The sequence below is a fragment of the Watersipora subatra genome, chromosome 3, assembly GCF_963576615.1.
Source record: "Watersipora subatra chromosome 3, tzWatSuba1.1, whole genome shotgun sequence".
In the NCBI taxonomy this organism is placed as follows: domain Eukaryota; kingdom Metazoa; phylum Bryozoa; class Gymnolaemata; order Cheilostomatida; family Watersiporidae; genus Watersipora; species Watersipora subatra.
The window spans coordinates 73,457,529-73,471,231 of NC_088710.1; the positions used below are offsets into that span (position 1 = coordinate 73,457,529).

General features: G+C 41.1%; 1 protein-coding gene across 1 annotated transcript; it reads right to left on the bottom strand.

The window, feature by feature from the left end:
* Window positions 1-3,173: 3,173 nt before the first annotated feature.
* Window positions 3,174-13,007, bottom strand: LOC137391133 (bis(5'-nucleosyl)-tetraphosphatase [asymmetrical]-like). Its single transcript, XM_068077497.1, has 2 exons — window positions 12,820-13,007; window positions 3,174-3,654 (listed from the first exon to the last, which is right to left on the bottom strand). Exons 1-2 carry the CDS (start codon window positions 12,929-12,931, stop codon window positions 3,341-3,343), a joined length of 426 nt encoding a protein of 141 aa, XP_067933598.1. The 5' UTR covers window positions 12,932-13,007; the 3' UTR covers window positions 3,174-3,340.
* Between the last annotated feature and the right edge of the window lie 696 nt (window positions 13,008-13,703).

Here is a 13,703-nt window from a genome sequence, read left to right on the forward strand (position 1 = left end):
TATCATACATATACATACGTGAAATAGATTAATGTGAACAAATACTATTTCAGAAATGGTAAACTCTAAATGGCCATTAATTGTTAAACTAACTACTGTGATGTTCGCAATATCAGCATGGTTAGTTGACACATATGACAGATTAGTTGATGCATATGACAGGTTAGTTGACACATATGACAGGCTAATTGCCAAATATGGCAGATTAATGTCAGACTAACCTGACACATGTGACAGGTTAGTTGACACATATGACAGATTGGTTGACACATGTAATAGGCTAGTTGACACGTGACAGGTTAGATGACACAAATGATAGGTTAGTCGACACATATGACAGGGTAGTTGACATATATGACAGGTTAGTTGACACATATGACAGGTTAGATGACACATATGACAGGTTAGATGACATATATGACAAATAAGTCGACACATATGACAGAGTAGTTGACACATATGATAGGTTAGTTGACACATATGATAGGTTAGTTAATACATATGACAGGTTAGTTGACACATATGACAGATTGGCTGACACATGTGATAGGTTAGTTGACGCATATGACAGAGTAGTTGACACATATGACAGGTTAGATGACACATATGACAGGTGAAAGTGTTATCAATAAATTGAAGACTAGTGTGTATGGATGATAGTAAGGCTGAAGTGGTGACTGAAGAGTCCATGATATAGAATCATTACAAGGGTCCACAAATTCTAGATTAAACAATTACAAAATATTAAAGCACTTACACAGATATGCATTAACATACTTTTGATGAATTGCCATAACTAGTTGGGTAATGAAAGAGAAGACAACTGCTAGTTTCATACTTTTCGACCTGTGATACTCTGTTGTTTGTGATGCATTTGTCACAAATCACCACACAATAGTTTTATCAAACATTTTATGTGAAAGCAGGTGAAAAAATCCTCTTCAGCTCATAAGGAAGTGTGACTAAAGTTATGTATGTGAAGAAAGTAGCAAAACTTTATCAATGATAGTTCTTCATGGAAAGGGTTGCTAAAAGCCAACTTTAGATATCTCTAATGTACGTAGTTTAAGAGAATGAAAGCTTAAACTTTTACTAGTGTTGCCTGTTCTTTGAGATCTTCAACAGCTTTGTGTTCAAAATAAACAAATCCAGAAAGTCATTAAATGTCTTAATATGGTATTGCCAAGGTAGGCATATTTGATTACAATTTTTATATTCGGTATTCGGCTTATTCTGTCTTCAAATTGCACCGCGGTGCCTAACCAAGTTGCATTGTATCCTTGGTTACTGTAAGTTATTGTCCACATGTAGCGCATCATATATCACATCACATATCATATACCCTGGCATTGCGCGGGTATTAAAAATCAGCTTTTACACAATGACAGGTAATGAAGTTGCCTGCCACTTGCCATTAGCCTGGCACATTGCTAATTTGAGTAAGCTAGTAATGCTAAACTTACTGGTAAAAGCCGTGAGAGAAAGCATAAAATGGTGTTGCGGCGTAAAGCGGAGCGGTATGCGTATTTTCACCCACATAGCGACATGTGTTGCTCAATGGTTTAGCATGTCGTCTGGTGAGCGGGAGGTTCCGAGATCAAATCTTTTGTGATACAGATTCTTCATTCCAAGATTTTAATATCTATAGCTGAACAAAGCGAATCACACGCAAACAAACGTTAAGATTTCTATATATAGATTTATCTTGCCCTACTCACACAAAACATGAGTTTTAAACTCACAGAATTGCATGTACATGTATGCCTATAACTATCATAGACAGACACTACATAGATATTAGTGAAATGTGCATGACAAGTGGTGTTTGAATATTTTAGAATACATGTGTACATGCTGCTGTTATATACAATAGCATGCTTGGAAGTCTGTGAGAGTTTGTAAATGAGTTTGTTCATAATTCATTTGTAAAGTGGCAAGGCGCCTGAGTGGTGTAGCTGTTAGTGCACCAGCCCGTAAATTGAAGGATCCGGGTTAAAATCATGTGCGAGGCAATTTTTTTCTAACGCCACTTCAGACAGACAAACACTGCTCTTATTATAGTAAAGACTAGCTGACGGACCTGGATTGAATAGGTAATAAAAAAGTTTTTGTATAGAAAATTTATTTTAATTGGCTAAATTTCTTTACCTAATGAATTAGCTTAATGTAAACTAGTCTAAATCTTTACTATAATAGCTTAAGCAAGTGTTACTAAAAAGATTGTGCCATGATCTCTCACGCAATCATGATCTTAAAGTGTACTCCCGAAGTGTGAGTGTTTTACCCAATCGGCATTAAAGATTGACAGGCGTAATAAGTATGATGCGCGCAATTATCCCATCACATGGCAATGTAGCTGCTTGGCCTAGTGGTTTAGCATGCCTGTTTGTGGACCTGGAGGTTCCAAGTTCAAATCCAGTGTGAAGGATATTTTTTGTAAATGAAACTTTACTGAAACTGAACACACAAATAATAGACAAACACTGAGATTTATATGGATTAATGTCATGAACATCACACTGAGTAAATGTGTTGTATTACCATATTAGTGGCTGCGCAACGTACTGCTTGTAACTGTGAGCTAGCATATAGAACTGTGAAATGTATTCCTACGAAGACCAAATGATAGAACTATGCATTGATATGATAGAATCTCTTTCTAAGTCCAGTTTAAAATTGAATAATAAATTGGTAATGTCAGTAAAAAAGCTTACGATACACACCATTTATTCGATGAAGTCTCTTATTGCGCGTGGGCTGGCAGATCATCAAAACCTGACATGCAAATGTCATGAGAAGGTATCTCAACAATTAGCATCAGAAGTTTTTCAACTAAATCTTTATCCAGAATGAAAATTTAGGTTGGGAATGCTACAAAATGTAGACCTAATTAATCAAAATTCAGTCAGAATCTGAAGCTAGAACAGTGAAATTGATAATAACCGATTCATTATAAATTTTACTGTTATAGTTTCAAATTGTGACTGAATGGTAATTAATTAAAAACAGTAAATTTTGTAGCAATACCAGAGTGAATTAAAAGTATTGCGCTAAGAATGTGGCTGAGCAGTACGGTTTTATGCCTTGCAACAATGGTACGTATCTGTATGAAAGAAGTATGGCAAGAAATTCGTCTCAACATCAATATGTATGCTGTGGCATATGACAACAACTCAGACAAGCAACATCAAGTTTAGTATTCCTTTACTAAGCTAAATTCGTACAGCACAGAACAATAATTATAGCAAAAAAAGTAGTTTGTGCACACTGATTACAGAAATATCAGGTAAATTGTTAATGAGCTAAATATAACTAAAATGGATATTCTGCAATGAAAGCTTCACAATGTATTTTGAAGGAAACTTTCAGCTTTATCTAAGCCTGAAGCCATATCAGCGCGGCCAGAGAGGCGTTTAGTTTCCTCCAAGTTTCCCCAGTTGAAGCTGACATGTTCATCTGAGAGGATGATTGGAGTGTTGACATCTAGCAACTCAGCTAGCCAGTAATGTACTATCTTTGGTCTTCCTTTGACCATGTACTGTAGCTTCTCCTCAAAACCGTCGTAGACTTTGTAATGACATGACTTCAATCCCGCCTCTTCTTCTGTTTCACGTCGAGCTGTAGTGAAAACATCTTCTCCGGGATCAACGTGACCTATAAGCGATCATATCTATAGTTACATCTAGTCACCTTTCTGTCATTGAAACAATCTAGTTGGGTATACAGAATGATCTAATACAGTCACGCAAGAAACGCCTAAAAATATGTAATTTAACACGGATGATAGGCTTTCTTGGAGGCACCTTATGTTTGAATTTTTGTGTTACTTCTTCATGACATGTTTGTTAGCAAGCTATTTATGATTCACTGGTGCGACAAACACCATCTAAAGCTGTTGTTGTATGGAAATATCACCAAAACGAGATACAAACAAGGAGTGAAGCCAGACTATAAGATACACACTCAATACACATCCAATAATTGAAAAAGCAACCACAAGCAAATTAGAAACTCCAGGGTGGAAGGAATCCATCCCAAAAAATGAGTCAATTGCCAAGCCAGAAAACCATCCAATAGACATTGGAAATGACTCAAATGATTACACGAATAAAGATCTGGCATCCTCTGACAGACACAACCTAGATACCAGGAGTAAGACACGAGCTCCACTCCACATGTTTACACCACATACACCAGCTGGAGACATAACGCAAACAAGATATTTTGGCACACCTGGTACTCTTCACAGGCTAGTCTTTTCTACATGCTAGACATTTGTAAACGAGAACAGCTCTAATGACTCAGCCTCTCTCCCCGAAGGCCTGCTTAAGCGCTCTCCTCTCTGCCTGCTGAGGAGCCTTTGTCTTCTGCTTGTGGAGTTTCTTTTCCCCCACCACCTGCTGAAATTCTCTACCTATGGACTGCGATAACTCTCGTTTGACTGTCAAGACTCGAAGCTGTCCGAGACTGAGCAAGCAAGTATGGACGACCGTTTGAGTAAGGATTTAACATTCATTAACTATTTTAACCTTTTTCCATTAATAATGTTTAGAATTTTGTTAGTTGTGTAATTTAATTGTTGAACTTGAAGAATAAAAAAATATTTTTTACTGGTAAATACCTTTCTTACAATTGGTGGTAAAGTATTGCTTACAATAGCTTAACACTTTCATTAGTACTTGAATTAGTCATAATCAAATTAGTTTCCACAAGCTAAGCCAAAGTGCACAAACTAAACATAGTAAAAAAGAATAAGATGACAAAGCAAATTCAAAACTGATGTTGCGTGTGGATTCGGCTTAGTTATGCATAACATAATTTCTCCATATCTACCCATAACACTGCAACGAATTTGGTTGATTCGCTATTCTTTTAAACAGCTTTTAAATTAGGGGGTTGGCTGTTCCGACAATAGTGGCGGTGGTGTCACAGAAGCCTTTGTCGGTCTGCATACGCACGGTATCACCTGGTGTGAGTGTCGGCAGTGTAACAGCAGAGTGATCAGCGTATGATTTCTGATGAGCACGCTCTTGTGACAGCTTATGTTGTACTGCCTCAGAGTCCATGATTGTGGGTCGTAGGAGCGTCTCGGCTGTCGGTATCAGTGTGCGAGTTCGGCGAGATATGTTTCTCTGAGCTGGCGAGCCCATATCCTTTCTCGGTGTGTTGCGTTGGTCAAGTAGAGCCATGTAGATGTCTCCACCCTCCTTGAACGTCTTCTCAAGCAGGCGTTTGGCTGTCTGAACAGATTTCTCTGCCAGACCATTGCTGGATGCATGGTAGGGGCTAGATCGTACGTGTTCGATATTCCACGCTCGCATGAACTTTCTGAACTCCTCTGAGCTGTACGGCTGACCACAATCTGATATTAGAGTCACTGGTCTACCAAATCTTGCGAAATGGGCTTTCAGTTTCTTAATCACAGTCGCTGCAGAGGTGTCACGAAGTGTGTCGATTTCATACCAGCCTGAGTATGAGTCTACAGTCACCAAATACGTAATCGATCTCCAGTAGAACATGTCAGTGGCTACGATGCTCCACGGTTGCGACGGTACAGGATGTAGGATATTGTGTACATGTAGTTTTGGGTTTTTGTTTTTGTATGGGAGTTTATTCCCCTTTGCTTAAGGGAAGACAATCTGTTTTTTGTAGCGGCCATGTTTTGTTCGTAGCGGCCATGTTTTGTTCGTTGCGGCCATGTTTTTTTTTCGTTAGTTGCTCGTTGTTCCTCCATGAGACACGTTGTGTTATTATCATACTCAGAATATATTACTCTAAATAAACAAAGTTAACAGGTTATGGGCCCAGTGCTGCTGACATAAAGATGGGTGATAAGCTAGAGATTACCAAACTCACCAAAGACAACTATCCTACATGGAAATTTAAGGCTAAACACCTCTTAACTGCAAAAGGACTGTTTGGCTATGTAGATGGTTCTGAGACAGCACCTGGATCTAGTGCTTCAGCAGATGACAAGAAGCAGTATCAGAGTGGCAGAGCTAAAGCACACAGTCACATTGTGCTCTCTGTAAGTGATGAACTGTTATATCTCATAACAGAGTGTGAGGATGCAAAAGACACATGGGAAAAGTTGCAATCGCACTTCGAAAGAGACAGTCTCGCAAACCGCTTGTTCCTTAAGAAGAAATATTTCAGGACAGTTATGAGTGAGAATGCGTCCATCGAGAGCTATTTAAAGGATATGAAGGAAATCACAAACAAATTAGCCGCGATAAAAGCACCAGTAAGTGAAGAGGACCAAGTTGTGACCTTATTAGGTAGCTTGCCAGAGAGTTTTGACACATTAGTTACAGCGTTAGAGGCTCATGGTGATAGACTCACTCTCGAATTCGTATCGAACGCTCTTCTTAACGAGGAACAAAAGCGGTCGGAGGAACAAAGATTACCAGCAACTGCCGGCATCTCCAGCAGCACCAGTCATAATGTTAAATCTGATGCTGCTCTATCAGTTGAAGCCAAAACTGCCGATAGCTCACAAGTCAGGGGGTGCTATATCTGTAATAGCCCTAATCACTATATGAGGTTCTGTCCACAGAACAAAAGTCGCGGCCGAGGTCGTGGTGGAAGGTACAGAGGACGTGGTGGCCACACACAACACCTAGCATCAACTGCCTCAGCAGATGATGAAATAGCCTTCTTGGTACCAGAAAGCAAATCTGCTGTCAATGATGATGCTGTACAACAGCCGTGGGTTATAGACAGTGGTGCTAGCAGTCATATGTGCCAGACTAAGGATGTATTCACAGAGTACACTACGCTCGATAATCCAGAGTATGTGACGGTCGCTGATGGTTCGAAAGTTCAGGGCATCGCCAGAGGTAGTGTAAGACTTTCTGTGCGGGTAAGTCAGACTAAGCAACGCACTGTAACTTTCAAGAATGTTTTACATGTACCTGCTCTTAATGGTAATTTACTCTCAGTCAAAGCAGCCACTCAGAATGACTATGTAGTGCAGTTTGGTCGTAATCGGTGTTGGGTCAAGAATCAGAGAAGCATGGTCATTGCTAAGGGTACACTGGTAAACAAACTGTATTATCTTGATCTAGCTGATATCGATCACACTGCCAATGTAGCATCAGGTATAGATATCTGGCATAAACGGCTTGCTCATGCAGGTATCAGCACTCTAAAACGTGCTCACAACGAATCCCTCGTAGATGGCGCAGATTTATCTAGTGTAAGCTTCGATCTGTGTGGCTCATGTGTTAAGGGTAAAATGGCGAGATTGCCGTTTCAGTCTAGTGGTATCAAGTCAAAGCGAACATTAGAGTTAGTTCACACAGATGTATGCGGTGAAATGCAAACAAATTCTCTAGGTGGTAGAAAATATTTTGTCAGCTTTATTGATGATTTTTCTAGATATGCTCATGTTTACTTTCTATGTAACAAATCAGATGTGTTTAGTGCATTTCAGGATTATAAGGCTAAGGTAGAAACCCAGACCGGCAATAGGATAGCCACGTTACGTAGTGATCAAGGGGGTGAATACCTATCACACCAGTTTAGTGACTTTCTCAGAGTAAACGGTATTCAACACCAGCTGACAGCAAGATATACACCTCAGCAGAATGGGTGTGCCGAACGATATAATCGTACAGTGTGCGAGTCAGCCAGAGCAATGATTATAGAAGCTGATGTTCCTAAATCATTCTGGGCTGAAGCTATTGCTACCTCTGTATATGTGCGTAATCGTTTACCTACTGCTGCTATCCGAGATCATATCACTCCCTATGAGCATTGGTATTATTAAGAAACCCAACATCAGTAACGCTCGTGTATTCGGTTCTCTAGCATATGCGCATATCCCCGACGAGCTGCGTCAGAAGTTAGATGTCAAAGCTGATGTTATGATGTCTGTTGGTTACAGTGAGCAGTCGAAAGCTTATAGACTGTATGATCCTGTGAGTAAGCAGGTTGTAGTACGATGTGATGTCATATGTGATGAAAGTAAGTTCGGTATCCCACAGGCCGGTAAGTCAGAACCCGATACGCTCATGTTAGACTTGTCCCCTCATGATGGAGTGAGCTTGCCTGGTGAGCTCCGACGCTCAAGTCGCGACACTAAGAGGCCAATACGGTTTGGTATCGATGAATTCTGTAATAATGCTGAGCATCATGCACCCACTGATAATGTTTTCAGTGAGCCTTCTAGTTTTGCTGATGCGATGTCATGTCCTGAGGCTAACCACTGGGTGCGGGCGGCCAACGGAGAATACAAATCTCTCATTGATATGAATACCTGGGATCTCGTACCGTTACCACCAGGTAGACAGCCTGTTAGCTGTAAATGGGTATTCAAGCTGAAGAGTAACTCTGATGGCTCCGTAGATCGTTACAAAGCTAGGCTCGTAGCTCGTGGTTTCACACAGCAACAGGGGGTTGATTTCGATGAGACATACGCTCCTGTTGTGCACCGAACGTCACTGCGTGCACTGCTCTCATATGGCTTCAGTCGAAACATGATAGTTCACCAGATGGACGTCGTCACCGCATTTCTTAACGGTGAACTAGCAGAGCACATCTATATGACACAGCCCGAGGGTTTTGTCACTCCTGGATCTGAAAACTTGGTATGCAAGTTAAAGCGTTCTCTTTACGGATTGAAGCAATCCCCCCGCTGCTGGAATCTAGTGCTCGATCAATATCTCAAATCACTAGGATTCTCTCAGTCGTCTGCTGATCAGTGTCTACATATGAAATGACGGTGGTCAACAAACATTGTTGGCTGTTTATGTAGATGACATTGTAATACTTAGTGATAGTGAAAAGTCTATGCAAGACATCAAGTCATCGCTCAGTCAGAAATTCAAAATGAAAGACCTCGGTCCGATTCACTATGTATTAGGTATCAGTGTTGCAGTAAACGATGAGTCACTGAAGATGTAGTACCAGCCTAACTACATCTATCAAACTTTGAGGAAGTACAAGATGTATGACTGCAACCCCGTACACACACCAATGACCATGGATGTGAAACTATGTACCGATGATGGCAGTCAGCCTGCGGACAAGTCTCTCTATCAGTCGCTCATTGGTAGTCTGCTCTATCTATCAACTGCCACTCGTCCTGATATCGCTTATGCAGTGAGTGTTCTCAGTAGATTTACAGTCGCGCCAACAGAAACCCACTTAACTGCCGCTAAAAGAGTGCTCCGGTACTTGAAGTTTACTCCAGAGCTCGGTATCAGCTACTCCAGGTCCGGTTCTAAACCAGTCGGCTATTCAGACTCAAGCTGGGCTGATGATGACACTCGTCATTCAACTTCAGGTGTTGTATTTATGTATGCAGGAGGACCAGTCCTATGGTTAAGTAAGCGACAAAGTGTTGTTGCTCTGTCGACCGCCGAGGCAGAGTATGTAGCAGCTTTTGACGCCACAAGAGAAGCTGCTTGGCTCCGACAACTATACTTGGATATAACAGGATGTGAGTGCACACCGCTTACGTTGTACATCGACAACACCTCTGCCATATGCATTGCAAATAACAGTGCGACTACGAAAAGAAGCAAACATATGGATGTCCGTTACCATTATGTGCGAGAAGAAGTCAACAGCCTGCATATAAAAACTGTACACTGTCCCACTGTAGAGATGATAGCGGACATACTCACCAAACCTGTCCCACGACCTCGATACGACGAACTCCGCTCGAAACTAGGTGTAGCATAGGTGCCGGTTTGGGAAATGCTAGATTAGGATTTAGTGTTTGTGTGTGATGTTTTTACACTTTTTGGTTTTTGGTTTGTCTATTTCTTTTATAAAGAAAAAAAAAAAACAAAGGACCCTGCAACTAAGGGGGTGTGTAGGATATTGTGTACATGTAGTTTTGGGTTTTTGTTTTTGTATGGGAGTTTATTCCCCTTTGCTTAAGGGAAGACAATCTGTTTTTTGTAGCGGCCATGTTTTGTTCGTAGCGGCCATGTTTTGTTCGTTGCGGCCATGTTTTTTTTTCGTTAGTTGCTCGTTGTTCCTCCATGAGACACGTTGTGTTATTATCATACTCAGAATATATTACTCTAAATAAACAAAGTTAACATAGGATACGATAGTAACGGTTCTCTTGGATGGTGATTTCTGGATGTCTGGCATATACTGCAGAGAGCTAGTGCTTTGTCGATGTCACTACTCATGCCTGGCCAGAATACAATGTCGTTGGCCCGTCGCTTGGTTGCTTCGATGCCAATATGTCCTCGATGGAGCTGCTGGATATAGTCGACTTTAAGCGATTGAGGTACGATAGCACGCTCACCTCTGTAGACTACACCATTCTCAACAGCGAGTTCATCACAAAATGCAAAATACGGCTTGATATCTTCGGCTACACTGGCCTCCTTTCTGGGCCATCCAGCCAGTATGAGTTCGCTTATCTTACTGAGTACGAGATCACTGGTTGTGGCTTGCTGTAGCTCGAGATACTTCTGGTCGGTTATCGGTGTTACGGCGAGTACGTCAAAGTCTATGTGTTCGTTATTGTCATTGTCCGGTAGATAGGCGCGAGACATTGTATCAGCGAGGTATAGTGTCTTGCCCTTCTTGTATATGATGTTTAGACGATATGGCTTCAGCTGTAGTAACATACTCTGAAGTCTCTTAGGCGCTGCGGATAACGGCTTATTCATAATCGATACGAGCAGCTGATGGTCGGTTTCTACAGTAAAGTCTCTGAATACATAATCTCTGAATCGGTTGCAGGCGAATCTTATGGCCAGCAGTTCTTTTTCTATCTGAGAGTAGCGTTTCTCGGTATCCGTCATAGCTCGAGAAGCGAAACTGACGACTCTGTTGTCCTGAAGACAGGCTGCCCCCAGCCCAGATTGCGAGGCATCGCAGGTAAGTGTCACTGGCTTATTGACATCGTAGTAGGTAAGAGTCGTTGCATTAGCGATCTCATCTTTTATGGCTTTTAGCGCTTGTGCCTGCTGTGACTCTCAGGTCCATGCTGTGTCTTTACGGAGTAGGTCATTTAGTACGGCGGTCTTCTCACTCAGGTGCGGTATAAACTTGGCGAGATACTTGACTATGCCCATGAATCTCTGTAGTTCTTCTACATTAGTTGGGCTTGGCATGTCGGTGATTGTCTTGACCTTAGCAGGGTCAGGTTTCAGTCCCTGATCAGTTAGTACGTGCCCTACATATCGGACTTCTGTCGTCTTGTACTTGCATTTACGCGGCGACAGTTTGAGGTTTATCTCCTGGTGACATCTACATGGCTCTACTTAACCAACGCAACACACCGAGAAAGGATATGGGCTCGCCAGCTCAGAGAAACATATCTCGCCGAACTCGCACACTGATACCGACAGCCGAGACGCTCCTACGACCCACAATCATGGACTCTGAGGCAGTACAACATAAGCTGTCACAAGAGCGTGCTCGTCAGAAATCATACGCTGGACACTGTTTCGGTGAGTGCCGTTTCCCACAGTTACGGCATGACGAAGTGTTATGACACTTGCAGTTCTGGGTCGCGTTGATGATTTAGCGTGATTACTACTACAGTTAGTGTTACTGTTACTCAGGTGTTGCGTATACGATTTGCGTTTTACTACGTCTACGATCGGTTTACTGAACTCGGCTGCGTTCTGCTCTGAAGACTCGTATATCTGACAAGTTTGTATAGCTTTGGCTAGTGTTAGGTCACTGTTTCTGAGTAGTTGCTTACGTACATTATCATTACGAATACCGGATACAATTCTATCACGTAACAACTCATCTTGCAAGTCTCCAAAATCACATTGCGCAGCTTTAGTTCTAATGTCTGCTAAGAAAGTTTGAAACGGCTCACCTTCCTTTTGGCTGCGTGCATTAAATCGATGGCGTTCTAGAATGACATTGGTGATCGGCCTGCAGATTTCTCTGAACTTCCACTTTAAAGTTGCTACCTGCTCCCTTGTTTCTTGAGGTACAGCTACAATCCCATGCTCCGCATCTTCTGTTATAGCTTCATTGTACGTGAACGGCCGTTCTCTCTCTATTGCTTCTGGCCCGGCCAAGTTGAGCAGCATATACGCTCTGGCAGCCTCTGGTTTGTCATTATATATGGCATTGACATAAATGTCATATTCTTGCTCAAATATCCTCCAGTTTTCGGACACATTTCCCTCGAATGATAGCTGCTGTGGCCTCCTCAGTCCACTGTCCATGATTGACTAGTAGGCAGACTCTTGACACCACGTAATATGTTGGTTCTATGTTGCTCAAGTAAGGAATATTGCTTGGAGAATTGAAACGCAGTTTATTGTTCGCAGGTCTAGACCAGAAGAGAAAGTTTCAGTACAAGACACGTAGTTATGAACAAAGCTGATAAAGCAAAGCTGATAAAGCTAACACATAGTATAATACAAAGCTAATAAAGCTGACTCATAATATTATACAGAGCTGATAAAGCTAACACATAATATTATAATTAGAGCCACGTGATTAGTAGAGTTAGAAGGCGCGGATGCATAGAATATACATAGAATGTTACACTTAGTCACTATATTTCAATGCATTAGCAGCACAAAAAATTGATCTCCACTGTCTAAGCACATAACAGTGACAATATGTAAAGAGCACTCACGAGACGTAACAAACTACTTTAGTCAATCAAACAAGTTAAGAAGTCTTACACGATCATTGTTTTCTTTTTGCCTAACGCTAGCGGTCAATACAAGTAAAGTACTTTCAGAATGTGTTGAAACTGTCAAGGAACGCTACGACCACCTATCTACCATATCTAATCGTACCATAATATAAAAAGTGCCTAAAAACAAAACGCTAGAAATGAAACCAACAAAAGCGTCATAAAAATTCCACCTTTTGGTGGTGTCCAATGAGTTCCGTATGAAACTTTTAGCATCAAATACTCGATACAGCTTGGCATTCGTCTGAAAATGATAAAGCCAGCAGCAACCTTTGGAACATCCATAACGATTAATATATTTATAGTTTTATACAATAACCAATTCCGGAATTCCCCGTGCGACGCACTCGACCGCGTATTATGATACGTCGACGACTGCCAAATTTTTCCTGAACGGCTTGTCATGAGCAGACAACCGATTACATAAACAAAAGTTTGCCTGAGCCCAGAGTTGTGTACGGACTCTAAATGAGCTTCCAACAGTAAAATTATTCCGAACAACCTGCTAACAATGCTATTGTATCTGCTCGCTTTCGATAGCCAGGCGTTTTTCCTATCGAAAAAACCTGTAACCTATTTTATAAGTATACTTTAGTTCTGTAATTGTTGAACTGATTGATGCATTGCATATTTATATCTTGTTTAGTCAGGTTGTTTTAATCATAAAATATAAGACTATTTTACGATGTGTAGTGTTACTAAAACTACATGCTTTCGCAAATGAATGAAGGATGTACATAATATGTTCCGTGTCATGAGCACAAATAGTTGTGCAGAGATCCTCAACAGCTATTTCGGTAGCAGTTTACTAGTGAAGGTACTATAAGCTGTTTTTTAAAACCAATTGTTTTGTAAAGATGTAGATCGATCATAGGTGTAACAAATTCAAGGGATTGTATTGCTCAATCATACGTTTCTAATTGCCGACTGATACTTGCTCGATACTTACTCGATAGTAATATTACACTTGTAACTAGCTCCAGGGGCCTTAAGAAAGTGTCTCAGAAGTAAAAGTTTGGTTAAGACTTTGGTTCACCTAGATTCCAGCATTAAGCTG

What these genes read in the sequence shown, in the direction of transcription:
- LOC137391133 (XM_068077497.1), bottom strand. Translation starts at nt 12,931, where the DNA reads ATGGATGTTCCAAAGGTTGCTGCTGGCTTTATCATTTTCAGACGAATG. An exon ending in TCATTGGACACCACCAAAAG is followed by an intron (nt 3,655 to 12,819) that starts GTGGAATTTTTA and finishes GATCGCTTATAG; the next exon opens with GTCACGTTGATCCCGGAGAA.